General features: G+C 49.7%; 2 protein-coding genes across 4 annotated transcripts; one reads left to right on the forward strand and one right to left on the reverse strand.

Moving 5' to 3' along the window:
- Window positions 1-14: 14 nt before the first annotated feature.
- On the forward strand, window positions 15-14656 carry CPSF4 (cleavage and polyadenylation specific factor 4). 3 transcript variants are annotated; one of them, XM_063089796.1, is made up of 8 exons: window positions 15-267; window positions 2810-2860; window positions 4646-4798; window positions 6916-7011; window positions 7390-7483; window positions 8700-8772; window positions 10412-10582; window positions 13723-14656. In XM_063089796.1, the coding sequence occupies exons 1-8, from the start codon at window positions 165-167 to the stop codon at window positions 13789-13791; spliced, it is 810 nt and encodes a 269-aa protein (XP_062945866.1). In that variant the 5' UTR covers window positions 15-164; the 3' UTR covers window positions 13792-14656. The 3 variants fall into 3 exon arrangements, with proteins under 3 accessions (XP_062945866.1, XP_062945867.1, XP_062945869.1); XM_063089797.1 differs by having other exon boundaries at window positions 10487-10582; XM_063089799.1 differs by having other exon boundaries at window positions 10490-10582.
- A 932-nt stretch (window positions 14657-15588) lies between these two features.
- On the reverse strand, window positions 15589-23337 carry ATP5MF (ATP synthase membrane subunit f). Its single transcript, XM_063088606.1, has 4 exons — window positions 23240-23337; window positions 17902-18009; window positions 16538-16654; window positions 15589-15757 (listed from the first exon to the last, which is right to left on the reverse strand). The coding sequence occupies exons 1-4, from the start codon at window positions 23250-23252 to the stop codon at window positions 15729-15731; spliced, it is 267 nt and encodes an 88-aa protein (XP_062944676.1). The 5' UTR covers window positions 23253-23337; the 3' UTR covers window positions 15589-15728.
- Window positions 23338-25756: the final 2419 nt, after the last annotated feature.

The raw sequence follows: 25756 nt of genomic DNA on the forward strand, positions 1-25756 counted from the left end.
CCGGCATCCCTCGGGCGGCGGCGGCGGCGGCGGCTGCGAGGCGAAGCAAGACGAGGCAGAAGAGGACCGGGACCGTGTGCGGTGGCGGGGCGGCAGCGGGTAGAGGTGTGAGGGCAGCGAGAGACCTGAGGGGAAGCCGGGCCGGTGGGGCCGCCGCCGCCGCCATGCAGGAAATCATCGCCAGCGTGGACCATATCAAGTTCGATTTGGAGATCGCGGTGGAGCAGCAGCTCGGGGCACAGCCACTGCCCTTCCCCGGCATGGACAGTGAGCGCGGGGCCCGGGCGGGCGGGCGAGACCGACTTGGTCCCTGGACTCCTGGGTCCCAGGCCCCTTTCCACCGGGCTCTCGGACCCCTTCTCCCCTCACTCGGACTCGGGAGCCCACTTCCTCGGATCTTTGAAACCCGAGACTATTTTAAGGTCATCTTTAGAAGGGCGGGACTGTGTCCGCTGTTCACTTAACTCTTGAATGAAGGCGGGTTATCCTGGATTGGAACTCCCTCACCCCCCTCTACAGGAAAGTACTAGGATATCCTGCATCCCTACCTCCCGCCCCCAAGTTGAGTGACCTCTTCTTGCTTTCGTGAAAACTGAGCCGTTGGAGGAGTCCTGCAGAGGGAAGGACCCCCTCTCTTTCTCTGTAGGAGACCCCCAATTGGACTCTCAAACTCCATCCTTCTAGGACTCGCACTCTCGGGAGTGCATCCCTAGTTCTGGGCCTGTCCCCGACTTTTTCTCTGACCCCGAGTCTGGGTCATTAATCACACCCGGGCAGCTGATTATGGATGTTTTACCCTGCGCTCCCTTCAAGCTCTCCGTTCACATTGTCTCCTGGCTTCCACAACCCCCAACGCAGGTGGGATATCACACTAAAAAAAGAAAGTAGCAGTTTTCTTATCTTTTCTTCTTTCTGAACATACTTGAAATCTAATACTATAACATTAAAGCTCAGAGGACTCAGAGGTCTTTGAATTCAACACACAGATGGGGAAACTGAGGCCCGAGTGGGGAAGGGGACTTGCTGAAGGCCACTCAGTGCACATGGCAGAGCCAGGTGAGCTCTCCAGTGTTTTGTGCTATATCCCATAACTGCCAGGGGACTGCAGCTGGAGTTCTCTCTCCTGTCCCTGCAGCTTCATGCCCCCCCGAGTGGTCATGCCTTCTCAGACAGAGGTGACCTCAGAGTCTGTCCCCTTCTACTAATACTTCTGTGCAAGATAGTGCTTCTACCCAAGAGACATACGTCACACCACCTTATTTCATGCACATACGAACACCATCACCACTGTACACCTCTTACCAGCAGCTGCTCAAGTTTGGACACACGCTCTGTAGCCTACTCCTTGATACATGTAATCACTTTGTGCTTGTACATGCACATCCATTCTTGCACACTTGGCCTCTTTCGGTCTTGATGGCACTAGCTGGAGGCTATGAAATCATTCCTGAGGGGCAGATCCTTCCCTCCCACCCTTTTCCCACCTGGCACCACAGATCCATGAGCCTGTGAGGGTTGGTGAGTTGGCTAGGGGCCCACATCCTGTTCCTAGGGAGGGCCAGGGACGTGCCTAGCCACGGGTGCTGCCCTAGCCCAGGGCTTTAGACTTGCTAGGTGCCCTCGGCACTCACTGCTTGTATGTGATCGTGTTTAGTATGTTAAAGCCCAGTGAGGCCACAGCCCTTCCTCACTCGTCCCTGCACTTCATTCCGATCTCAGTTTGGGAAGAACTGTCAGTTTTGCCCTTAAGGCTTACTCTTATCCCATTCACTTGAGACCCAGTCCCCAGCATTACAGATTTCTGACTTTAAGGAATGAAGTAACCCTAATCTCTCAAAAGAATGAAAGACCAGAAATACTCTTAAATGACACATTTTTTAATGTAAGACTTTTTGAAATGCAAACATAGTGACACCCCTATGACTCTCTGTGACACTCCTAAGTTTTACAGCAATTACTCTGTCCTAGCACAATCTGCCTGCTTCTGAAAAGCCCAGGACTCTGGCAATTTAGCAATGGAAGGCACGTAAGTGGGCTTGAGAGATACTGTCGGTGGGTTTTCAGCAATTCTAAAATGCCTGCTGATAGAGAAAACTTTATGAAGCCAAGGAAGTCCAGGACAGTGAATTCTTGGACTCATCAGAATGGCTGGCCCTCTGGAGCCACTGACTTCCTCTGCACTCTGCCTCTGTGGTCTTGCTCCCCTCACTGGACCAGCGGCATCTGTGGGAATGAAAGACTTGCTCCTCTAATAATTGTATGTGGATGTTGAATATTAAGAGCAGTCCTGCTTCTGTGTCTTTACTAAAGCTCTTCCCTCTGGACTAGCATCTCAGAGGTACCCGCCTCTTCTCTGGAGCCTGTCCCTCCTCAGAGGCCTCATTTGCTTGTTTGTATTTCCTGTGAGATCATTCCCTCCCTCTGCCTCTTAAGGTGCCCATGAATTAGCCCTCCTGGAAAGTCTGAGCTGGTAATTAATTTATTTCTGTGATCTTGTGCTTCATCCTGCCTTCCCCCACCCACTCCTAACTGCTTGAAAGCATCTTGGTTACAGGAGGCTCTCAGAAAGCACTGGTCTCAATGTATATGTCTCATTTTGCAGGGAATGGCTGAAATAAGTGGCTTTTTCTGTGCTTGGTTGGGCTGTGTATTTTTTTTTTTTTTTTTTTTTTGACACTCTTGTTTCCTCTATCCTGAACCCTTCATGGGTCAAAGGCCAGAAGGGTTCTCTCTCACTGTCTTTGGACATCACCACTAGCAATTGCCTCTAACTTTCTTTGATGCCTCTCCTTTTCTCTCCTTTCTACAGAGTCGGGGGCTGCTGTCTGTGAATTCTTTTTGAAAGCTGCCTGTGGGAAAGGTAAGAGATGCCTGGATCCCTGACCTGCCTCCTGAGGTGTCCACCTTGTCCCTTGGCAGACTTGTAGGCCACCAGGTCTCTGGCTTGCGTTGCTCTTCTGCAGACTAACAGTGTCCATAGATGAAGTGGTAGTTTGGATAGGATGGGAACTTGATGGGGTGTTCTGCCTGAAACCTAAAACACAGGACTAAACCTGGCTCGGAGGCTGCCTTGTCACCTCACTTTCCCTTTATCCACAAGCTGACCTGTGACATGGACAGAGGCCCCCAGCATTGAGGCCCGGTGTCTGAATCCCAGGCCTTTTTGATTCCACAGTCTGCACAGGCTCACTGTCCTCTGTGGCTTCTCATCAGAAGACCGCATTATAATCTGTCTTGTGGGGTCTTAATTCACACTAACCAGGCCCCAAAAGAGGCTGCATGAGCCAGACTATCCACTAATTCATAAGAAGTAGCACTGGGCAGGACCTTACATGCCATGTGTAGGTCTGAGCATTTTTCTCCCTGTAGGAAAATTTATTTAGGAAACTAAATTTTAATCAGAAGTTTGAATAGGAAGCACAGAATTAGAGCAAGGGGATGGTTGGTGAGTTTGGGTTCTGTAGCACAGTCATTTACCCCTGAAGCAATAGACCTTCCAGGTAGATCAACCAGGTTGGCCTTATGCTGTCTAGTCAGAACATCATTCCCCACTGGGCTCCTGGTCTCATTTTTAAGTCTTTGTTCATTCATTCTGCCCTTCTGACCAGCCACCTACTGTTAGCACAGGTATCCTTAACACAGGGTACGACAACTGTCTTTGTGTTAACTATTTCAGTAGCCACTAGCTACATGTGCCTATTCAAATTTAAATTAACTAAAATCAAAGTTAAAAATGTAGTTCCTCAGTCACTTCAAGTGCTCAGTAGCCACATGTGGCTAGCGGCTGCCATGTTGGACAGCAGAGATGTGGAACATTTCTATCATTGCAGGAAGTCCTATTGAAGAGGACTGGTCTAGGTCTTTCCCAGTCACAGCCTCATTCTGGTCAGGCCTGCACAGTGGTCCTGCCAGGCCACTTGTTAGAAGTCTGCCGTTCTCAGAGGACAGCTCTGTCCCATCTGGGCAGATGATCACTCAGGTCCTGCTACAGAAGGCACACCTCTCGGGCTGAGCCCGTGGCGCACTCGGTAGCGTGCTGCGCTAGCAGCGCGGCGACACTCCCGCCACGGGTTCGGATCCTATATAAGAATGACCGGTGCACTCCCTGGCTGAGCGCCGGTCACGAAAAAAAAAGAAGGCACACCTCTCCATTTATACCCATCACAATTCTTCAATTCTGAAGTTGATCTTTTTTAATTCTTGGAGGCTAAGTGGGCACTTTTAACTGGAGACATAGCTCCTGGAGTCCAGGCTTTTGCTGGTGGTCCTCTTTATCCTTTACTGTTTCCCAAACCCTAGTTTTTCTTTTACCATCCCTACAAATTTTACATGTTCGTGTACCACTGGAATTCTGCTTTAATTAAATTAAGAAATAAGCTCACCACCTGCTGCCCCCCAGGCCCGTCATGCCTCCACCTTACAGTAATATCTGTGAACTCATGATGTGATGTTTTAGCTATATTTTTCCAAAACATTCTAAAGTAAAATACCTAACTGTTAACATGTAAAATGTTTGCTGAGGTACTGACTTCTGCCAGGGGCACCTCAGCTGCCTTTCAGGACATGCTGCTTTCAGGTGGTTCAGGGAGGTGTGGGGTGAAGGCCCCAGGTGTATCTCTCACACCTACCCCGTCTTCTGTGGCAGGGGGCATGTGCCCGTTCCGCCACATCAGTGGCGAGAAGACAGTTGTGTGCAAGCACTGGCTGCGGGGGCTGTGCAAGAAGGGGGACCAGTGTGAGTTCCTGCATGAGTACGACATGACCAAGATGCCTGAGTGCTACTTCTACTCTAAGTTTGGTAAGACACAAGGAACCCTCTCTGTCTGCCTTCTTCCAGCTTTCCGGCTTCAGATGAGAAACCCAGACAGTGCCTGCCACCCCCAGCTGGCTCTTCAGAGCGCGTTGGTGGTATAGTGGTGAGCATAGCTGCCTTCCAGCTGGCTCTTCAGTTAGGGATGGCAGGCTTATTCTCTGATAATCCTGTACGTCTTTGCAGTACTTCAGTGTTTGAAGCACTTTTGTGTACTTCAGGACATTGAGTCTAACAAGGGTCACAGTGAGGAAGCAAGCAGTGCAGCTGGCTGGAGACCTCATTTCCGCTCGCATCTGCCTTCTCCCTGGAGTCCACTCCATCTGCCATGGTCACTGATGGCCCCCTAGGCCTCCTCCTCTCTGGGGGTGTGATCATGGCTAATATTTCGGCAGTCCTAAACATCCCTTCAGGATAGCAGGTCTTCTGGGGGCAGTGATCCCTACTCTTCACCTTGAAACTGAGATAGCTTTGACTCCTGCTTAGAGAATGCATGGCCTCAGCCAGGGTGGAGGCCAGGGGGCTTGGCAGAGCCATTGTGTCCCCTTATGGAACTAGTCCCCATGGCCTCCGCTCTAGTGTGCTCTTTGAGGTTTCCCAGGAAAAAGCTGTTGGTCAGCAGGAGGGCTGGCTCTGGCACTAGGACTGCTGACCCCAGGCCCTGTGCAGGAGTCTGTGGTGAGCTGAGGAGTGCTGGGCGCTCTTCCTGCTTTCAAAGCACTGTTGTTATTATTTCAGCATCCCAACAGGCTTGGCCTGCTGGCTTATAAATGATACTTGTGGCTTGTTTTGCAGAGGCAGCAGAAGCTGAGAAGTCAAAGCAGACAGACAGAGTAGAACCTAGGCTTTGCAGCCCTCCATCCTCTCCTTGAGCATTGGCTCACTCACCACATTCCTCCTCAGCCATAGCAGCACAGAATGGGGCAGCGGCCTCCCATCTGGCCCCAAAGGCAGATTGCCCTGGGCAGATTCTCAGGGGCACCTTTGTGTAGGCTGGCCTGGGGTTTGTTCCTTTCTTGCTGATGGTCCTAGGTCCAGCAGCCCCCACATCTCTGTGGTGCACCCCTCTGCCTGCCTTGCCCCTGCAGCACCTGCGCTGGTGCAGATGGACTATCTGCAGCTCCTGTCACTGTGCCACAGATGTGTGTTGAGGGTCTCCCTGTAGGCACTGGAGGGACAGTGGTGAGGAGGACACATAGGTCCTTGCCTTAGGGAGCTTTTGCTCTAGTGGCCCAGGAAAAGAGGCAGCTGATAAGCCAGCGGGACAATAAGAATTAATTGTGAAAAGTGCTCTGAAGCAAATAAAAAGTGAGACTGCACAATGGAATCAACTTTAGGCAGAGTGGTCAGGAAAGGCCTTTTGAGGGGATTCCTGAACTGGGAGCTGAAGGCCAAGAAGGGGCCAGTCCTGGCTGAGGATGGTCTTGGAGCAGCAGGGGGGCCCATGTGTCTGGGTTGGGGGTGGGGGTGTGGACTGGACCACAGAGGGCCTTGTGGGTCTGGGGAATGAGTGCGTGTTTCCTCTGGATTTTGAGCAGGGTGTGTTAGCGTGGGTTGGAGAGGGTGAGCCTGGAGGTGGGCAGGCGCCCAGGAAGGTGGTTCTTGATGCTAGGTCCAGCTGGGCCACCCACTTCTGAGAGGTGCAGGACCACAGCTTTCTTGTTGCCAAGGCTTACTATTTACCACCATAGGGATCCAGTCTTGAGTTCCCAAATCATCCCCACTTTTGTCCTTAAAAAAAAAAAAAAAAGTACAGTTTCTCGGAGTATCCCCCTTCGCAGCTCATAGATGTAAAGAGCCGATGAGCATAGAGCAGTAATTTCCTGGTCTCAGTAGGTACATTGGCATCTCTGGTGCCCCTACACTGCCTGGGATGCCTTCTCTGCTGAGTAAGGGATAGAACAGTGAGTTTTGATGAGTGTGTACCATATGCCAGGCTCTGCTGGTGTCATTGACCTTCCTGGCAACACTGATTGATGCATGGGAGTGAAGAACTCATACAGCCCCACTGCACAGGTCAGGAAACTGAGTCCCAGAGACACTTTGTCTGGGGAGAAGGTCTCCTGGTGCTGTCCCAGTGAGCGCATGTCTGGGTTGCCCTGCAGGGGAGTGCAGCAACAAGGAGTGCCCCTTCCTGCACATCGACCCCGAGTCCAAGATCAAGGACTGCCCTTGGTATGATCGCGGCTTCTGCAAGCACGGTAGGTGCCAGGTGGACTGGGCCCCGGTGAGAGGTCAGCTCTCTCTCAACTCTGCTTATATCACCCTCAAGGCTGCCAGCTGGTCCACCTGGGACATCACCCTCTACCTATCCTGCCTGTCTGAGCAAAACCTGATATTTTATGTTCTGTGGCAAGTGAGGCTTTTCACACCCCTCATGTCCCTCGAGCCCCCAGGGATGCCTTGTAGGTGGTGTTCTCACCTGCAGTTTTGTTGAGAGTTGCGTCCTGCCCGCTGTCTCCTTTGAATAAAAGTCAAAGCCAGCATTTGAAGCCATTGGCTCTGCACTTCAGGCACTCTGGGTGGGGCTCTGACTGGTGGAGGGGACATCTGAGTGACCCAGACTCTTGGCTTTGCAGGTCCCCTATGCAGGCACCGGCACACACGGAGAGTCATCTGTGTGAATTACCTCGTGGGATTCTGCCCAGAGGGGCCCTCATGTAAATTCATGCAGTGAGTAGCCAGCCCCTCCAATCCCCTACCTCCACTCCTGGCCCAGGCCCTGCTGCTGCCTTTTGTATTTTTCCTGGGTCCAGCTTGGTTTTGGTCATGGGGTGGTGTCAGCACCAGGGCCTGGCGCAGGGGTAGGAACAACTTGCTATGGCCACTGCTGCTTCCTGAGCCCAGAGTAGGCTCTGCCTATACCCTCCTTTAACCTTCCCTGGGTCATGGGCCATCTGGGAATCTGATGAAAGCTATGGGCCTTGTGCTCCAGAAAACCTCACACACACATAACTTTGCATATCATTTAGTGAGTTTAGGGATCTGAAGTTAAGAGCCTGTGGCCTACAGAAAGGGAACTCAAGTTTCAGGACCTCCTGTCTAGAGGTCTTGAGCTTGGGATTCCACATACAGTGATTTATGTAACTCTGGCAGGTGTGAAAGAGATACTATCCCTATTTCACACATTAGCATACTGAAGCTCAGAGCTCAGGGTCATGTGGTGGTAGGTGGTGGCACCTGATCAAAGGCAGGTATGTGGGCCTCCGATGCCAGGCTCTTCTTGCCCAGCAGGGTTAGTGTCCCTCTCCTGGGTCCTTCACCTTCTCTGGAGGCCAGTGCACCTCTGTCAGTTTGGGTGGTTGTGGGGCCAGGCTTTTGCCTGGGTGGTACAAGACTGCAGAAGAGTGCTGCCTCCACCCACACTGCTGAGCCTACAGCAGTAGTGGTCTTCCGATCTGTTGAGCACCTGGGCCCTGCCTTACTGCAGGCAGGTGGCCAGTGCTGGCATTTGATCTCAGTCTCTAGGTGAGAGCCTAGGAACCAGATGGTCCACGGACTCCTGGTTGTGGTGCAGGAGTGTCACCGAGGAGGTGCTGATGCTCAAGTCAGACCCTGCAGGGAAGGAGGCTTCTGTGTACATAGCCCCTCCTGCACAGCACGAGCCTGATCATGTGCCTTCTGCCAGTACCAGTGCAACTGTTTCCTTCACTGCTCTGAGCAGTACTTGCCCGGGGTCTCCCAGCTTGGTGAGCAGAGCTGGGTCTAAGTCCAGGCATGTCAGCTCTGTGGCCTCCCAGAGGCATTGCTGAGTACCAGCCCCCACCCTGTCCCTTTGTGCTTGGCCACAGGCTGGGTATGATTTTCTCACCTTTGCCTGGCCTATCTCCTCTCTCATACCCTCTTCTCCTTATCTTGTTCTCATCCCCTCTGGCTGCCCGGTGACCAGCCCTCGCTTTGAACTGCCCATGGGAACCACTGAGCAGCCCCCACTGCCACAGCAGACGCAGCCTCCAACAAAGGTACCGTGCCCCAGCCCCTACTCGGCCCATGCTGGCCCTGGCAGTGCCCTTCCTGCAGAGAGAAGCTCAGTGCCCGCCTTGGTGTGCTGTCTGCTTTAGACCCAGCTGGGGCCTTGGGAAAGGAGGGCAAGGGAGGAGGTGGGAGAGAAGGGGAGTCCTCCTGAGTTCCAGTGGAGAAATTCAAGAGCAAAGCAGTTTGCATCTCCCTTTAGAGATGGAGGGTATGTCCTAGGGCTAAATTCCCACTCAGCTTCTTCCTTGGGGAGCCCTAGAACCTCAGTGCAGCAGGGCAGAGAGCATGATGGCAGACTGGGTTCAGGTGGTGTGGGAACGTCCAGCACAAGATGGGGCGGCCTGGTGGGAAGATGACACTGTGGCCCAGCAGCATCTGCCTCAGGAGCTGGAGTGGAGGGCAGCCTGGGTACCCCATGTCTGCTGTTGTTGCTTCTGGGTCAGACCCTTCCCTTTACAAATGGGGAAACTGAGATGCCTAGAGGGAGGGACTTGCCTGAGGTGACACCACTGGGCAGGAGCAAGACTGACTGACTGGTTCTCTGGCCAGTGCCATCACTGCTCCCGTGGAAGATCCCACCTACAGGGAGTGGAGGCTGTGAGGACAACTGAGGACTAGCTGGCTGCAGTTTTCTAGACAAGGGGTCCCACAACCAAGCAGTGGTTCATCCCTCAAGCACAAGGAGAGAGGGAAATGCCATAGGCAAATGGGGATCTGCAGCAGCCCCCCAAAACCAAAGGCACCCTGGGTTTGGTTGTGGGAGTGGAAGGTTGGGCCCAGAGGAAGGGCTGGCTGGGGTGGTAGGCAGGGTCTCCCAGGGGTCCACTGATCTTGAAGCCTGACCTCTTACCTTGTTGGGCTCTGAGCCAGTTGCCATAGCCCCATGTGGCCCTCCTCAGAGCTGTAGCTGAGCAGCCAGGAGGGGGTGTGGCTGTGCCTGCACCTGCCTGCTCCACTGATCCCCCACCCTCAGGAGGTGGTGGCACCAATCAAATCCAACTCTTGTCAGGAAAGCCCAGAATTCCTGGGTGTGAGTGTAGCCCTGACGACCTGGGGTTTCCTGGCTCGGGTCCTGCAGTTCCTGAGGCCAGAGCCAGGAACCCACTTGGTTGGGAGGTGGCCTTGCTGTCAAATACCACCCCAGGAGTCCCTGGCCCCCTCTTTCTTGTGTGACTCCCTAGAGGAGGGCCCTCAGCCCCTAGATGGCAGGTCAGTGTGTCAGGCTCCAATTCTTTTTCTGTGACTGTTGCTCGCCGTGTAGGCTGCTAAACATCTGGCTGAACCAAGCGTTCATCCTGACCTGAAGCTAGAACCTCAGAAACAAAAGTAAGGCCTGATCATGCCCTTGCCCCACTGCCCCAGAGACCTCCTCTCGTCTCTTTGGTGTTTTTCTTTCTATTTTTATTTTCCGTTTTTGTGTGTCTGCATGGTGTTTTTCGGGCAGCGGCTCCTGCCATCGTTACCTGATGCTTCTCTGCTGCCCACTCTCCAGAGGTGGGCCATGGCGGAAGCCCTTCTTCCTGCTGGTCATGCGGGAGCAGTCCCGCCCTCTTTTTTCCTGTCCCCATTGGTAGTCTGCGTGCACGTGTTTTCCACAGTAAAACCGTGTTGTGTAACTCTTTCCAGCAAAGTAACAATCCGCCATTACAAAGGTCGTCCTCCTTGATCCAGTTAACGAGTCAGAACTCTTCTCCCAATCAGCAGAGAGCCCCGCAGGTCATCGGGGTCATGCAGAGTCAAAACAGCAGCGCAGGCAACCGAGGACCCCGGCCGCTGGAGCAGGTCACCTGTTACAAGGTGAGTCCCAGGGCTGGGGGACAGGGTGGGGTCTTCTCTCCATTGTCAGTGGCCATTCCCTCATTCCCCAGATGTGTGGCTAATTTTGAAAAATGAAAACATCGTTGTTTTTGCTGATTGTAAGAGTAAAGGTGGACCACTGTAGTGGGCTAGAGACTATTTTACTTGCTGCCGCAACACACACAGCAAGGTAAACAATGGTAAAAACAGGCTGCTGAATGAATGGATTGAGCGTGCAAAAAAAGGGAGGGAATCTTTCAGAGGCTAGGAACAGAAGGGAATCACCAGTCCAGGGGAGAGTGACCCTTGAAGCCACGCAGATCCTACGTGGGCACATCCAAGGGAATAGGAGTACATTTTGGACCCACTCGAGGATGAACTGGATTAAAGCAATCCCTCCCCTGTCCCCATCCCCCCCATACATAAAATGGGACACTCATGGAAAAGGGTGAATTTAAAGAAACTCACTAGAAAACTTGTCTTTCTCATTACTGGCTCTGATGCAAAGGGAAAAAAAATTCCTTGCGAGTTTGTAGTTACTGGCTGGCCTGTACCAGTTTGGGTCTGTGTTTATATCCTTGGTGAGGGCTGAAAAGTTACAGTTTCCTAATCTGAAATCACCTTGGGATGGGTGTGCCCCCTGGCTCCTTGCAGGAGCAATCCCAGGTGACCTTTGAGGAGTAGATTCTCAACCCAAACCACACAGAATTCCCACGGCTAGAATTCCAAAGAGTGAGTTTGTGATTAAAAGTCACAAAAAAATATACAAGGAAACATGCAGCACTGAGTGAGTCAGCAGAGGCAGCCAACATTGGAACTAGACCCACAAAGAATTATTAGACATAAAATACAAAATTAGTACATGCTTTCTGTAAAAACTTTTAGATGGTATAAGTATTTAGGGTACAATGTCAGTGTTGTCCTTTATTCCTGTCTTTCCTGAAACAGCCACTTTACTCGGTGTGTTCTGTTCTCACACTTTGGTTTCAGGACCCCATTGCACTTGCAGACCCCACCAGAGATCCTCCCCCCACTGACTACATTTGGAGAACTGCTGTTCTAAACTTTTATTCATACAAGCTCAAGTATAATATATGTTTTAATACAAATAGGGCTCTAATATACACATAAGATACTGTAAGCCTTTTCTTCTTTATGGTATCCTGTGGCTCTTTCCATGTTAGTATATGGAAATCTAATCTTTTTCAGTGGCTGCATAATATCAACCACAATTTACCAGTTCTTTGTTGGGAGACAATTATTTAGTTTTTGCTACTAATAACAGGGCTGAATCTGACACTTAGACATTGTGAGCTCTTGTTTGATGAGGTCATTAGCATCCCTGCCTACAAGAGAGAGGTCTGAGTCAAAAGAATGTTCATAGAACTTGCCCTCAGGTACTCACTGAGCTCCTCCTGCTCTAGCTGGCTCTGCTTAGAAAACAGACGGCTGCTGCTCACGGAGTGGGGTGCGGGGGGGGGGGGGGGGACAGGTCTCAAGACATGCAAATGAAAGTTTGTGTGGATTCAGGGGAGGCCTCATGCCAGACTACTGAGCCTGAGCTCTGAATTGTGAGCAGAGCACGGACAGGGTGGCAATGTGGAGAGGGTGAGGTGATGGGGAGGCATGCTCACACTGAAGGAGACCACCATGTCCTAAGGCAGCTTAGTGGTCACCTTGCCCCCCCCCAGGACAATTCATCTGAGCCTCCTCTGTGAAGCAAGCTCTCCTAAGTACTGAGACCTTAGAAATGTGGGGCTGGGGGGGGCTCACCCTGTGGCTCACTCGGGAGAGTGCGGCGCTGGGAGCGCAGCAGCGCTCCGGCCGTGGGTTCGGATCCTGTATAGGGATGGCCGCTGCGCTCGCTGGCTGAGAGCGGTGCGGGCGACGCCCAAGCCAAGGGTTGCGTTCCCCTTACCGGTCACAAACAAAGGGCAAAAGAAAAAAAATAAAAAAGAAATGTGGGGCTGGGGACCTGACAGCCTCTTGCCACAGACGCGTCACACTGCTGATTTTAAAGATGCCTCATGGCAGTCCCAGAGTCCCCAGGAGCTGTGGAGGCCAGTGGACATGCTGAGTGCTGTGATTGGGGCCCACGCAGTTGTTTGTGTCCCCCATCCCACCCCCTACCCCCATTATATCAGCCCAAGGGCTGGCTGGCAGCTGCCTGGGCCACTCATCCACATAAAAGTCACACTTGCAGAACAGACACACTTGAAAACACAGGGACTGTGGAGCAAAGGGACTAGAACAGGCAGAAGTGCTGCGCGATGATTGAGTAGGGCCCCTCGTTGCACTCAGGAAGCGGGGACTGGGAGGGCACCAGGGGCAGTAGTTCAGGGGCGGTGCCCTCAGCTGCCTCTGGCCCTTTGTCCAGTGCTCGAGGCTGCCATTCACTTCCTATATTATGATTCTCTTCTGCCTTTTGAGGAGTCGCAAGAATGAAGAGAAGCTATGGAAGGGCCTGGATAACCAGAGCCAGGGCAAGTCAGGGTCAGTGCTGGATTTGGCAGAGGTGACTCCTGGCTCCACTAACCCAAGTCTAACCATTGTCCCATCTCTCTGATCCTATGATCAAAACCTATCCCCAGGGCTAGCTTAGACAGGTGTGCAAGAGCCAGAAGGGAAACTTCAGGTGCAGTCCACCCTCAGTGTCCACAGCAGTGGCTCCCAGAGTTGGGGGAGGAGTCTGGTGGCTTCTGTTGTTCCCTCCCCTATCTCCTGCCAGGGACACCCAGATGTTGACTCAGAGGTAAGTGACTGGCCTACCCCACAGAGGGGCTCAGTCCCTGAACAGGCGGGTGACCTCAGGTGCCATGGGCTTCTCTTCATCCTGCCACCCACTTGTGAGAGGCCCTCCCTGGGCAGGCCCCAAGTCCCAAGCAGGTGAGGTAGGGAGCTGGGTGCTATCAGGTCCTCTGGCCACCTTGTTCTCCCTCCCATATGCTGAGTTGCTGGCTGCAGTTTCTGCACCACTGTACCTTCTTGAGCTCCCTTCCCCTCGTGTTTGAAAGAAAATCTGCAGCACTGAGAATTCAGTCCTGTCCCCAGTCTGGTACTTGGTGGGTGCTGCCTTAGTTGAACGTTGCATTTGAAAATGGTGTTTTTGTCTCTCCTCCTTCCCCTCCTGCTGTTCCCAGTGTGGTGAGAAAGGACACTACGCCAACAGATGCACCAAAGGGCACTTGGCCTTTCTCAGTGGACAGTGACAGCAGCTGGAGTCAGCTCAGAACAGCCCGAGGGGCCCTGTTGTTGGGAGCGTGCATTTAACTGTTCAGTGCAGTGCTGGTGCGACTCTAGCAGCTAGAGCTGGCAGGCAGGCATGCTGCTGGGGCTCATCGTTCTGAGGGGCCACGTCTGTTAGCTTCCTATTATTTTGCTGTAATCTTCTTTTAGAAAGGGACACATACTCCAGTTGGGTCCCTCAGGTCGACATCATGTTTGTCTAGGCATCAGTGCCTCCTTTCTGGAACTCCCCACACACTGGCCCTCTGGGGAGGGAAGGAAGTTGCTGGGGAAGGGCCTGTGTCTCACAGTTCTGTGTGGAAGATGGCCTTTCCCCTCGGGGCCTCATTAAACCCCAGTTCTTGGTGCCCCAGGGACTGGTGTATCATTCAAAGCTGCGACCCTCCCTGTCCTGCTGAATCCTGAAGCTGTGCCTACCAATGTGATCTGAACAAGGAGCCCTTCATGGCAAACTCAAGTGCACTCATTGCCTCAGCCTGGTGCTGCTCCAAGGTGGCAGCAGCTGAGGAGGGGTGCAGGGCTCTCACATTTGAGGTTCTCTTTTTCCTCTGGGCTTCTTTCCTCTTGGGGAACCTGCCTGACAGTGTTTAAAGTATACCTTCAGCTGGAGCTGCAGACCACCCTTTAAATAGATGGCCCCGTTCATCTGTACCTGCTTCCTGCCCATTGAGCATCTATACTGTCACTCAAGACACCTGTGGTGTGCAGAGGAGACAACCCTGTCCCTGAGCCTGGAAAATGTGAAACTGTCACCTTGCAACCTGCTGGGCAAGTGGGCCTATCCAAGTTGAATTACAAGAACAATTTTTATGAAGTTGATTAAAGCTTGTTTTTTAAGCTGTGTCTCTTACTTAAGGGACTCCATGCCAAGGAGGAGACACTTGAGCTGGCTGCACTAGCTGCCTGGCATGCAGCTGTGATATTGGTGCCTTTTTTACCCCTTTCTAACAAATGTGACTCTCACAGAGGGAAGTGATACTGCTGAGAAAGGCCTTTGTATGGCAGCTGGTCAAGTCTGGGAGCTTGACCTTTGGAGCAGCCAGGTGGCAGGTCTCCTTACCTCACTCATCTCAAACATTGGATGACACCTATTCATTCCAATTCAGATCTAGGGGACACTGGGCGCAGCCCTCTACCCTGTACGCTCTGTGCAGTGTGCATGCTCATCATACAGTCCTTGACAAGGAACTGGTGCTGCCTCATGCCAACTGCAGTATTTGGCTGAATACATTTCATGGAGAGGAAGGAAGGGGGTGTTGGACAAAGGGGCAGTGACCTTGCAGCAGGTTCGTGCCTTTAGCCTCTTGCTAGTGAAGCCTCCTCACCAGGAAGACCACACTACCTGAGGGCTCTCCAGACAGTGTTAGGTTTTGCCTTGCAGTTTCTAATGCCCCAAAGGTAATGAAGAAAAATGGGGGAGGGGAAGACATTCAGGCCATCCAAAAATCCTCTGCTTAGAGCCACAGGATGGCCAGGACTGGGGTCTGGCATTCTTAGGAACACAGGGCCTCTACTTTATAAGCAGAGTGTCAAAAGGCCAAAGTGCCTTGGAATACTCAGGCAGGGAGCAGACCTCTGGACAGTGTTGACTCCAGGTGACACTGCCCCCTAGTGAGCTGGAACAGGATCTAAGTGGTGGTTTGGGAAGCCCACTGAGGCTTCAAGGGTTCAAAGCCCTGGGCTGTCTGACAATCTCATCCCCAACTCGTGCAGTGGAAGCCCCTAGAGCGCAGGACAGTGGCTACATCGGGCAAGCAGTGCACTGTTTCCATCTTTTATTGGGCATTAATTCTCAATTAGGATTTGAAAGTATTCAGCAATGACTGACTTCCTCACGGAGGGGTGCAGGCCAAGGAGGTCATGGTCAGGAGTGCAGAGCGCCCTCCACACTGGTCCCTCTTCAGTGGTACTTGCGTCGCCGCTCATGCTCTGAAGTCAGGAAGGCAAAACAGTAAGTTTCTTAAAAGCTGTTATAGGGAAAGCATGAGATGACAGGGACGGCAGCAGAATATAATCACACAAAGCCTTCCTTAGAATTCCTTTCAGGAGATGACCCAGAACCTGCTTGCTAGTGTCTTAGCAGAATCCACAGACCTGAGGGCACAAAGGGACCTCAGAAGCCAACATGCCACCTGGCCAGCCTCTTCGTTTCCAGAAGAAACACTCACTCAGACAAACAGCCTCAAATAGCCCCTCCTTCAGAGGCAGGGTCACCCTGGTGCAGCAGACTGGCAGGGGGCTGGATGCTATCAGAAACAGTCCATGAAACCCAGTCAGAGGCTGCCACTGACAATTCCCAGCATCTCCCACCAGACAAGCTCCTCTTGGGCCTCAGGGCCAGGAACAGCACTGCACAGACACCGGATTATAGCACTCAACCTATTTCCCTCTTCGCATTGGCTACTAAGATCAAGCCAAATTTTAGCAGAGCCTGCAGAATCTTATTGAATGCTTCCTAAATGCTACCTTTTACTCTAGCTTCATCTCGATTTTCCCATGTTCTCTGACAGTTTTCTCATTTAAAACAATATCCCATGTACTGTATTTGGTTAAGTAGCCCCAATTCTTTTAGGTGGAAATGTAGGCAAGGAACATACCAAAGTTCCCTCAGCTCACAGGAGAAGGTGGACTGCTGCTCTATCTAACAAAGTGAGCCAGTACCACCCTCTTCTGGGAAACTAAAGGCAAGAAAACCCAAGAGGCACTCACTGAGTTCCTTGTAAGAAAGGCAGTAGCTGAAAAGTACGTAACACGCCAGCACCATGGAAAGCCCAGCGACACCCCCTTTCTTCACATTGATGTACTTGTTGTAATACCGGTAGTAACCTGCAAACAGAAGAGGTGCTCAATGCCCTGATCTGCTGTGAATGCTTCAGAGTGCTCAACTGAGTCTGGTTGAAATTCAGGGACCCCATCCTGCTGTGGCTCTTTAAGCCACTCACCCTAATTCACTAGTGGACCAAGGTGAAAAGTACAAATGCCCTGTAGGGTCTCCAGTTCTAGAGCTAGGCCCACCTTGACTCTGCTTCTACCCTTTGCCCTTGATCTTGTAGACCTGGCTCAGCTTGTCAGCCTTTGATATTACCTCAATTCCAGCTCAGAGGATCCCCTTACCCTAATTCTGATCCAGACTCCAACCCCCAATAAGGGCCACTTGGCCATGGCCAGCTGAGCCCTTGGGGATAAGGAAGGCTTCTGTGCCTTCATCTCTTCACTGGGTGCCTAGGCATGTGCAGACACATGCACCCACCAGGGAGGAAACAAGCATTAGTCTCTGCCCTCTTAGGGCTCAAAGCCTAGTTGATGAAGAAGTAAATGATGACAGATATAACATATAGTTTAAAGTAGTGAGGGATGCCATGAAGGAGCTGGACAGGGAGCTTCAAGCACAAACAGGCCACATTCACCTCCCCTGAGGAGTCTCAGGACTGCTGTAACTAGGTGTGGGGAAAGGGCAGAGGATTCTGTTCTAACCTGAGGGCAAAACTGAAGGAAAGGCCTTAGGGCAGGAGGAAACTGCACATAAAAGACAGCCACAGGGCAGCCACTATTAGAGAAACAGAAGGAGGGGGCCCCCTAGGAGACCTCACAGGACCCCTGGGATTATCTGGGTCTTTATTTCTGAAATGATGGGTTACACAGGATGGATATGACTAGTCATGCACTTTTTAAATGCACAGATCTGAAGAATAGGCCACTTCAAATATCTGTCTTGGAAGTCCTGGCAGGGAGATAAGCGTTTCATTACAGACTGATGTCCACTATGGTTCAAACTTATTTTCCTCTTAAAGAAGTATTAGGATGTGAAAATGCTCATAGACATTTCTTTAAGATAGAGGCAGAGGTACTGATTCCAAACAATAGAAAACATTTTCTTGGCTGAAATATCTCACAGCCAGCCTTTGATTGGGCCAAACAAATATGGAAATTCAAGGGCTAACAACTCCTCCCTGCCCTTCCTACATAATTTAAAGGCATAACTAAATGCCTTTATTGCTGAAATTAATTCATGGGAAAAAGAGACCTAAGACCAGAAATCTGCTTTTGTTTACACACAACCATAAGGTTCTGACCTCTTTGAAAGGCTCCAGCAATGCCTTTTGGGGAAAAATCCCGCATCAATATCCAGCTTGGCAGCTCCCCTAGTTTGACATCCATGAGTTTCTTCTCCTTCACTGGTACTGAAAAGGAAGAGTGAAAAAAGACACCCACTAAATAACCTCCCAATAATACAAGCGGCAGCCTTTTATGTCACTACTTCAACTATTCAATAAGAGTGCATAATGTAAGTACACAGAAGCTGAACATAAATAATATTATGAATAGATACATTGCATCAAATCCACTATTTTAAGCCTGAGTCTGTATAATGGCAGAACTGCTACAGTGGCAGCTTTAGTACACAACGAGATGTCTGAATAACAGCTTGCTGGGAATAACTCTAAAACAGACAGCTAAAGGCACTGAGGAAGCAAGCAATAAAGTGGAGGGCAGAAGAGATTACTGCAAAACTAACATTTACTTTACATATATTAGCTTATTTAATCTTTACAAGCAGTTGATGCCTTTACCTTATGGGGGAAGGGGAATAAATTCAGAGGTTAGGCAACTTGGTCAAGGTCACACACACCTCATGGAGGAAGGACTGCCCCTTTGTTCCTGAAGCCAATCTGAGGGTGGCCTGTCCAAACCCTGGGCAACTGTGGCATGAGAGGAGGTGTGGAAGGGACAGCAGTTTGAAGTGCCTATAAGTGTCTCACTGTGACTGGATGCACCCGTTTATTAATGAAGGGCTTCGAGGAGCACCTGGGTTGACACAGCTGCCAACCTCCCCAGATATGCCAGCTCGAGTAAGTTCAATAAAAGGAAACAAAGGACTTTCCACCTCAAGCATTTCCTGGGACCACAGAGGTCAACAATTTCCAGAAGTAGAAATAAGAGACAATATATTCCAAGAAGTCAAATGACTTAGTAAAAACCATCCCAAATGATTCAACAGGACCCAGACCATATTCCAACGAGAGTTTGAGGACAAAGAACAGGAAGGGCTCCTGGTTGAGCCATACTGTATTCATCTCTGGGCCCAAGAGGAAAATAGGGAGGGCTTGAGAGGGGTGGACCTGTGAGTGTCAAGGAGATGTTCATATGGAGGGAATGGGCTTCTCCTGTTCTTCCTGCAAAGATCAATTTTAAAAAGCTTTTAGCAGGTGTCTTCTTTAGGGCAAGGAGTCAAGGACCACTGTCCCTTCTTAAAGATGACTAACCACAGAAGGAGCTAAACTAAATCACTCCAAGGCTTCTTTTCCATTTTGGGATCCAAGGAAAGACTAAGGCTCCTTCAGGACCAGCCTTAAGAGTCCACTAAGGGGGATCCTACAAGTCTCCTGACATCTCTCAAGAACAGCAAGGGCTTTTGGGCCATTAACATAAATGCAAGGCTAATGGCCAGCTTTTAATCTGCTCTGGGTCATCTGGAGAACCAGGCCCATGGCCTCATAAGTGTCAAGACTGAGTGCTTCTCCACAGGCCACAAGTGACAGATGGAGGCATAAACCTGTGACTTCCATGCATGGCTTAAGGGACACCATTTAGGCTGCCTGCCCCAAACTGGCCCTAACCTTCCATCTAGCCTCACCCAACAAATATGGAGCACCTACTGTATGCCAAGCAGTGTGCTAAGCACTGTGGATACAGGACAGACCACAGAGGAAAACCCTGCTCTCAAGGAGCTAACATTCTACTTGTCGAACAATGATCTATCCTACCCATCTTCCCTGCTCCCCGCATTTCAGCCAAGGCCCTGTTGTTCATATACAACAGGATTATTCTCACCTGAGGGCATTTGCAGAGCCCCTAGATCATCACTGGGCTATCTCATGCCTTCTCAGAGGCCTCCTTCCCTGCCTGCCCTATCTCAAATAAGCACCACCACTTCCTATATAACCATTGAGCTCCAGCTTCCTTACCTGTGAAATGGCTTAGTCCAAGGATTAAATGAGAACTGATGTAAAGGCATTTGGAACGGTGCTTGGAACACTGTAAACTGTTGTTATTACTATTGAAATCTAAGGTCTATGTGAAACATTAAAAAAAAAAAAAAAAAAGAAAGGGAGTTGAGAAAGAAATGGTTGCCAGATATGCACTTTTTTGTTTCATTTAAGAGATGTCTTATCATCTTTTATTTTTAGAAATAAATATTCCTTAGCCCTTTTAAAAAGAAAAAAAAGGAAAGAAATGATACGTAACTGGACTTCAGCAGGTGTCCTCTTCAGGGAACCTGGTACATGACAGACTGTCAGTAATGGTTGTGGAACAACCATAGGTTCTTGAGAGGGTAAGTGATTTTATGACTTGAAGAAGCAAACTGTCCACTTACTATGGACTTTAATTTTTAAGCATAAAAGACTTCAGTGGTTAACCATATCCTTTACTTCTTTTACAAACAGAAAACTGATTAGTTAGGGAATATTTATAAAATGTGAGATAGTCTCACATATTCCCCCCAAAAAAGTGAATTTCATGATATGCTCCAAATCTCTATTGGTTGGTAATGATAGTACCCATCTTGGTATGACCTATACCAAGAATGACCTATACCCTTCTCTGTCACCTTGCCTGTGCTAGTCCTAGAAAAGTTTAAGAAGCACACATCTTACATCCAGTTTTGTCTTCACTTGGAACAGCAGGCTTTTAGTGCAAGGGAAACTTTCTTTTTGAATAAGAACATAATCAGTATTTTTGCCGCACTCTTGCCTGCAGTGAGGAACACAAGCATATCATTCTAAAACCAACCGACATGGTAATGTGGTGGAGCGTGGGTAATGAATGTACAGATGGAACTACGTGGCAGAAGTTGTTAACCCCTGAAGCTGGGTAATGAGTACAAAGCATTCATCACATTATTGTTTCTTTTGTGTTTGAAATCTTCCCTAATCAAATGTTTCAAAATGCTTTTAAAATAGAACTATGTTGCAGGAGATGACCAAAGAAAAACAATATTTTAAATCAAAGTATTTTTGACTGGCATTAGACAGCTGACTCAAAAAACAAAACAAAACAAAAAAGCCAGGTTTCTCTGGGCCCAATGAAGCTATTTTTTCACATTCACATAAACTATGTAAACATACTCTGCATTCTCCTGTCCATGTTCAGAGGTGGGCATGGTGCCTGGTACATCACAGGAAAAAAAGGCCAACAATTTAAAATTTATTTTTCTACCTATTTATATTCCTGCACTATGAGTGTTTCCTTAAACAAAATTAAGAAATGTATAAGCAAAGAAAAAATACATCCCTAAGGAGAGCCAAGAACAGCACCATCACAAGATTCCAAGGGACCACTGATTCATGAGAAGTGCATCTTCCCTTATACCAAGAACTTCTCTTTCAGTGAAAGACAAAGGTCTTAATCCTTGGCAGCCACATTAGAGCCCCTCCCCCAACACTGCTCGGCAGTGCATGAACATCCACCTGTAATCACTGCCTCACATAAGAGATGCAGTAGAGTACAGTGACACATAGAACAGAGTCTGGGGTCAAGTATTCTGGCGTTAGTGCCACTTTGTAGCTGTGTGCCCTTGGGCAAGTTACTGCTCTGTGTCTCAGTTTCCTCATTTGTAAAATAAGGGTAATAATAGTACCCACTTTGGTTCTTGGATCTAGCTACTATGTAAATGAGAACTATTATCATTCTGCCTGATTGTGAACTACATGAAGGTGGGAACATCTCCACAGTTCCTGGTACAGACAGACTCTCAGAAATGGTTGTGGAACAACCACAGGTTCTTGAAAAGGTAGGTGATTTTATGACTTGAAGAAGCATACTGTTCACTTCTTCTGGAGCTGCATGGAAATGTGAAGTGTCTCCTGGGGGCTAAATCCAACGCAGGGGTTAGCCAGAGAGTAAAGATTTTAGGCTTTGCAGTCCACATAAGGTCTCTATAGCACAGTCTTTTTTGAAACAACCTTTCAAAAACATAAAAACCATTCTTAGCTCATGGTCACACAAAAACGGTCCGCAAGAAATCCGGCCACTCGCCACAGGAATTGCTAACCCCTGATCTTACCTACTACTGATAATTCTTATTTCCCTCACTTTATTTGCTCATGAACTAGTGGTTTTGTGCTCTGACAACAGGCAACATCTAAAAGATCATCAATATTTAAGAAACATGAGCTCCAATTTCTTCATGTAGAGTGATGCTGAATGGCCAGCCATGTGACATGACCTAACCCAAAGGTCACAGAGTTTTAAAAGCTGGGATGACCAGCTTACACCAACTGAGCAATTAACTGTGGGCGAGGCAGTGTTCCAAGTATCTTTCATGCACTAAATTGCTTAATCCTCAGGCCAGAGCACTCTTCACTACAACCCTCCGCCTACAAACGAGGTTCAATGCTCTTTCTTCACGTTGTCTCCTTTAAATAACACAGCTACCATAAATGATGAATATTCTTACACCCATTTTACAGTTGGGAAAACAGCTTCACTTTCACCTATCCTGATCCCCTCTTCATTTCTCCAGGCTGAGGTTAAGAATATAGAAATTGGGGTAGGACACACATGGGTTCATTGAAACCCTACCACTATCAGGCTGTTGTGACTTCAGACAGGTCACACCGTGTCGGACCATTATTTTCCTCATTTTGAAAATGGGATCAACGTTCCTGACACTGACAGCTTAACGAAGCTACTGTGAAGATCTAGAGCTAAAACATGGTTTGCATATTCAATTAAAAAAAATTAGTGTGCACAGTCGGATGAGTGTAGAGATTTACACATGCACGTCAACGAAAAGCCTGCTGGTCATGAGGCCATCCTTGCAAATGAAGCTTATTAACCGTGAAGCGTCAGACTCCTAGATTAGAATCCCCGCTCAGCCCTCTCATAAGTTGTGACCTTGAACTGGTCACTTCACCTCTGAGCCTATTCAGCATATATGTATCAAACCTTACGTGGTGTCAGGCACCAGCCTAGACATTATTCACGCTTACAGCTTAGTTTGAGCTTCGGCTTTGGGAAGAAGGATAGAAGCTGCGCATGGGGTTCAAGTGCAAATCGCATGGGTCGCGGCGGGGAGGGAAGCAGCAACTCCTTAGCGTATAGAGAGAGCAACACAAAGCCCAAGCCTGGAGGCGCATCCCTCGGCTGCCCTCACCCTCCACGCCGCAGCGGGGCGGCGCGGGCCCTATGCAGCAGGAAGCCGCGGCTGGGTGAGCGGAGGAGGATCGGGAGGCGCAGGGCCCTGAAACAAGGGTCCGGCACACCTCAGGCGAGACCGCGGCGAAGTCCCTGAGCGAAGGGCAGACGGCTCTGCACCGCCCTCCCCTCCCGGAGCGGCTCTTGGCCCTGGACCCCAGCTCCTGCCTTCAACACCACGTCCAAACAGCCCTAACCGGGGCCGGCACTCACCGACTGACGCCATCTTGGGGTCCTGGTGTCCGCTGCTCTGAGCAGCCCGAGGGCTGCTGGGAAGGGAGCGCACGCCCCGGCGGGCGCGGGGAGCGGAGGCTCACGGGAAGCAGGTCAAGACTGGTGCGAGCCTGGGGCCGCAAGAGCGCCATGAAGTGAAGGGCTAGGTCCCTTGAAGGCAAATGCGCAGGGACCTCGCAGGTAGCGTGGGTACCTCAGCCTGGGCGCCCTATCCGAGGAGGCGGGAAGGGACCAAAAAGATGGACAAAAAAGGATATCCTGGCTTTGTGACCCTGTTCCCTGTGTTATGAAAAATGAGAGGGATGTATCAAGACTCTTCCTCTCCGCTGTGCGGGATGGAAGGTAAACTCCAACTCTCGAGGAATTCACAGGCACCAGGAAAAGCTGTCCAGGTTTAGGCTCCAAATAAGTTTGATTCAAGAGCACCTATATGTGTCCAGGCCCTGGGCTGGGCTCGGAGGGCAGAAATAAACAAGACCCTAGGGGTAGTGTCAAAGATAAATAAAGCTGGACGCTAGTTCAAGTGGTAAGGACAGATTTTAATCAGTAATATACTTTTGCAATAGGGAAAAAGAGTACAGCGTGCATTGCACTCAACTTCGGTTTGTACACAGGTGAATAGGCTTTTTAAAGGGAGAATGATGGAATAGGGGGAGGGTTAGCAGGGGCTGGGTGGAATCAGGGAAATGAAAAATTACAAAAAGGAATGGGGATTGATCTTTGTGAAACCCATCTGGGTTTGGTAACTGGTGGTTATGGAAGTTAGGCTCCTGCTCTTCCACAGAGGTTAGGAGACTGGGGTCCTACCCTCATGTGTTGGCCGGAACAAACAGGAAATTCTCTGCAGCTTTGAGCTTTCTCAGGCAGGCACTTTAAGGAGGGATGGATGGGGGATTGGGTGATTCAAGGGATGTGGTCTTGAGCTGTTAGAAACTATGTTAGTTTTTATTCAAATCTTCATAGGCCCAAGGCTGAGACCTATTTCAGAAAGGGCTTAGAGGAGCCTGTCTGGAGTATGGTCAAGGAGAGAGTCTTTGTCAGTCCACAGCTCCAGCACTTCTTTCTGCCACAGTGATGCCTCACCACCATCTTGTTTGTTCTGGAGAGGACATGATCTGGTATAGATAATGAAGGCCTCAAATAACTGGGCTCCTTTCCTGGTTCACTAATCTCACCTGAGCAAGATGCTTTGACTCTGAATCTCAGTTTCCTCCTCTATAAAATAGGGATATGACACTTACCAGACACCCTTGTTGTAGGAATTAAAGGAAACAATGTGTGTGTGAAAGTAAAGGATTAAGAACTGAGTGGGTATTAGAAATTGGACGAGTGAGCTGATAGCTTGATCAGGAGGGTGACTTGGGGGAGTTAATGATCACACTTGTCTTTTGTCAGTCATTTATTCATTTGCCAAATAAACACTGCTCTGTACTGGGCCCTGGGGACATAGAAGTCAACCAGACATGGCCTCTGTGCTCTATGATACCCTGGTATTACACAGGTGACTGATGTGTAAACAGGTGAGAGCATAGCAATGTAGAAGGTGCGCAGCAGGGAGCCCTGAATTCCTTGGTGAGGGGGAAGTCTGGGAGGGCTTTAGAGAAGAGGTGCTTATCTGAGCTGCGTTTGGAAAAACGAAAAGGTGGTTGCCCAAGTAGAAAGGTAATGAAGAGCACTCCAGGCACCAGAAACCACGTGTGCAAAGGTGTAGAGGACTATGGTGACATGGTGAATTTGGGACAGAATGGCAGTGGTTGGGAAATTATAGCTTAATGGGTACAGAGTTTCTGTTTATGATGATGAAAAAGTTCTGGAGACGGATGGTGGTGATGGTTGCACAACCAAAAATTACCATATGTCCAAGGAAATCCTCTGCGAAAGACAGAAACCAACTCAAGGACAAAACAACATGGCAACCTTTCCTTGGTCTCCAAAATGTAACCTAAACTAAAGATCAATGTTGGGAAGATGGGGGCAGATGAGAAGGTTGCACATGGGTGGTGGGTGTACAAGGGATGAAAAAGACCGAATTGCATGCATGGCATTTAGAAATATGGAGATATGTACTCAAAAGCAAAACTGTCGGAAGTAGATAATGGTGGGGAAGGAGAGATGAGGGGGAGAGGGCAGATAGGACATTGCTGCTTGTGGCAGTAAATGTAAATTAATTGACTGTTTATACCCTGCATGGGTGTAGTGGATTGAATTATGTCCACCAAAACTCACTGAAGCTTGAATTGTGTCCCCCAAGTTTTACGTATTAGAAACTTAGCCCCCTCTGTGAGTGTTAAGAGGGTGGGAAATCCTATTATCGTAATTGAAAGGTGGGGCCTTGAAGAGGTGATTGGATTGTAGGACCATGTAGTAGTGAATGGATTAAAAATGGTAGTCAGGGCATGGTTCTGAGGGCTTTAAAAGGGGAGCATGAAGAGTCTGTCTCTCTCTCTGCTCTCTCTGCTTCCACCATCTGGCAATGTGAGACCCCTGGGTCACTGT

This window comes from Cynocephalus volans, chromosome 3 (assembly GCF_027409185.1).
Source record: "Cynocephalus volans isolate mCynVol1 chromosome 3, mCynVol1.pri, whole genome shotgun sequence".
Taxonomy (NCBI): domain Eukaryota; kingdom Metazoa; phylum Chordata; class Mammalia; order Dermoptera; family Cynocephalidae; genus Cynocephalus; species Cynocephalus volans.

Coding starts and splice junctions, on each gene's coding strand:
- CPSF4 (XM_063089796.1), top strand. CDS start 165: ATGCAGGAAATCATCGCCAGCGTGGACCATATCAAGTTCGATTTGGAG. Junction 4,799..6,915: donor CTACTTCTACTCTAAGTTTG/GTAAGACACAAG, acceptor GTTGCCCTGCAG/GGGAGTGCAGCAACAAGGAG. Junction 7,484..8,699: donor CCCTCATGTAAATTCATGCA/GTGAGTAGCCAG, acceptor CCCGGTGACCAG/CCCTCGCTTTGAACTGCCCA.
- ATP5MF (XM_063088606.1), bottom strand. Junction 16,655..17,901: donor TGCTGGAGCCTTTCAAAGAG/GTCAGAACCTTA, acceptor TTCTGTTTGCAG/GTTACTACCGGTATTACAAC. Junction 15,758..16,537: donor CCTTTCTTACAAGGAACTCA/GTGAGTGCCTCT, acceptor TCCTGACTTCAG/AGCATGAGCGGCGACGCAAG.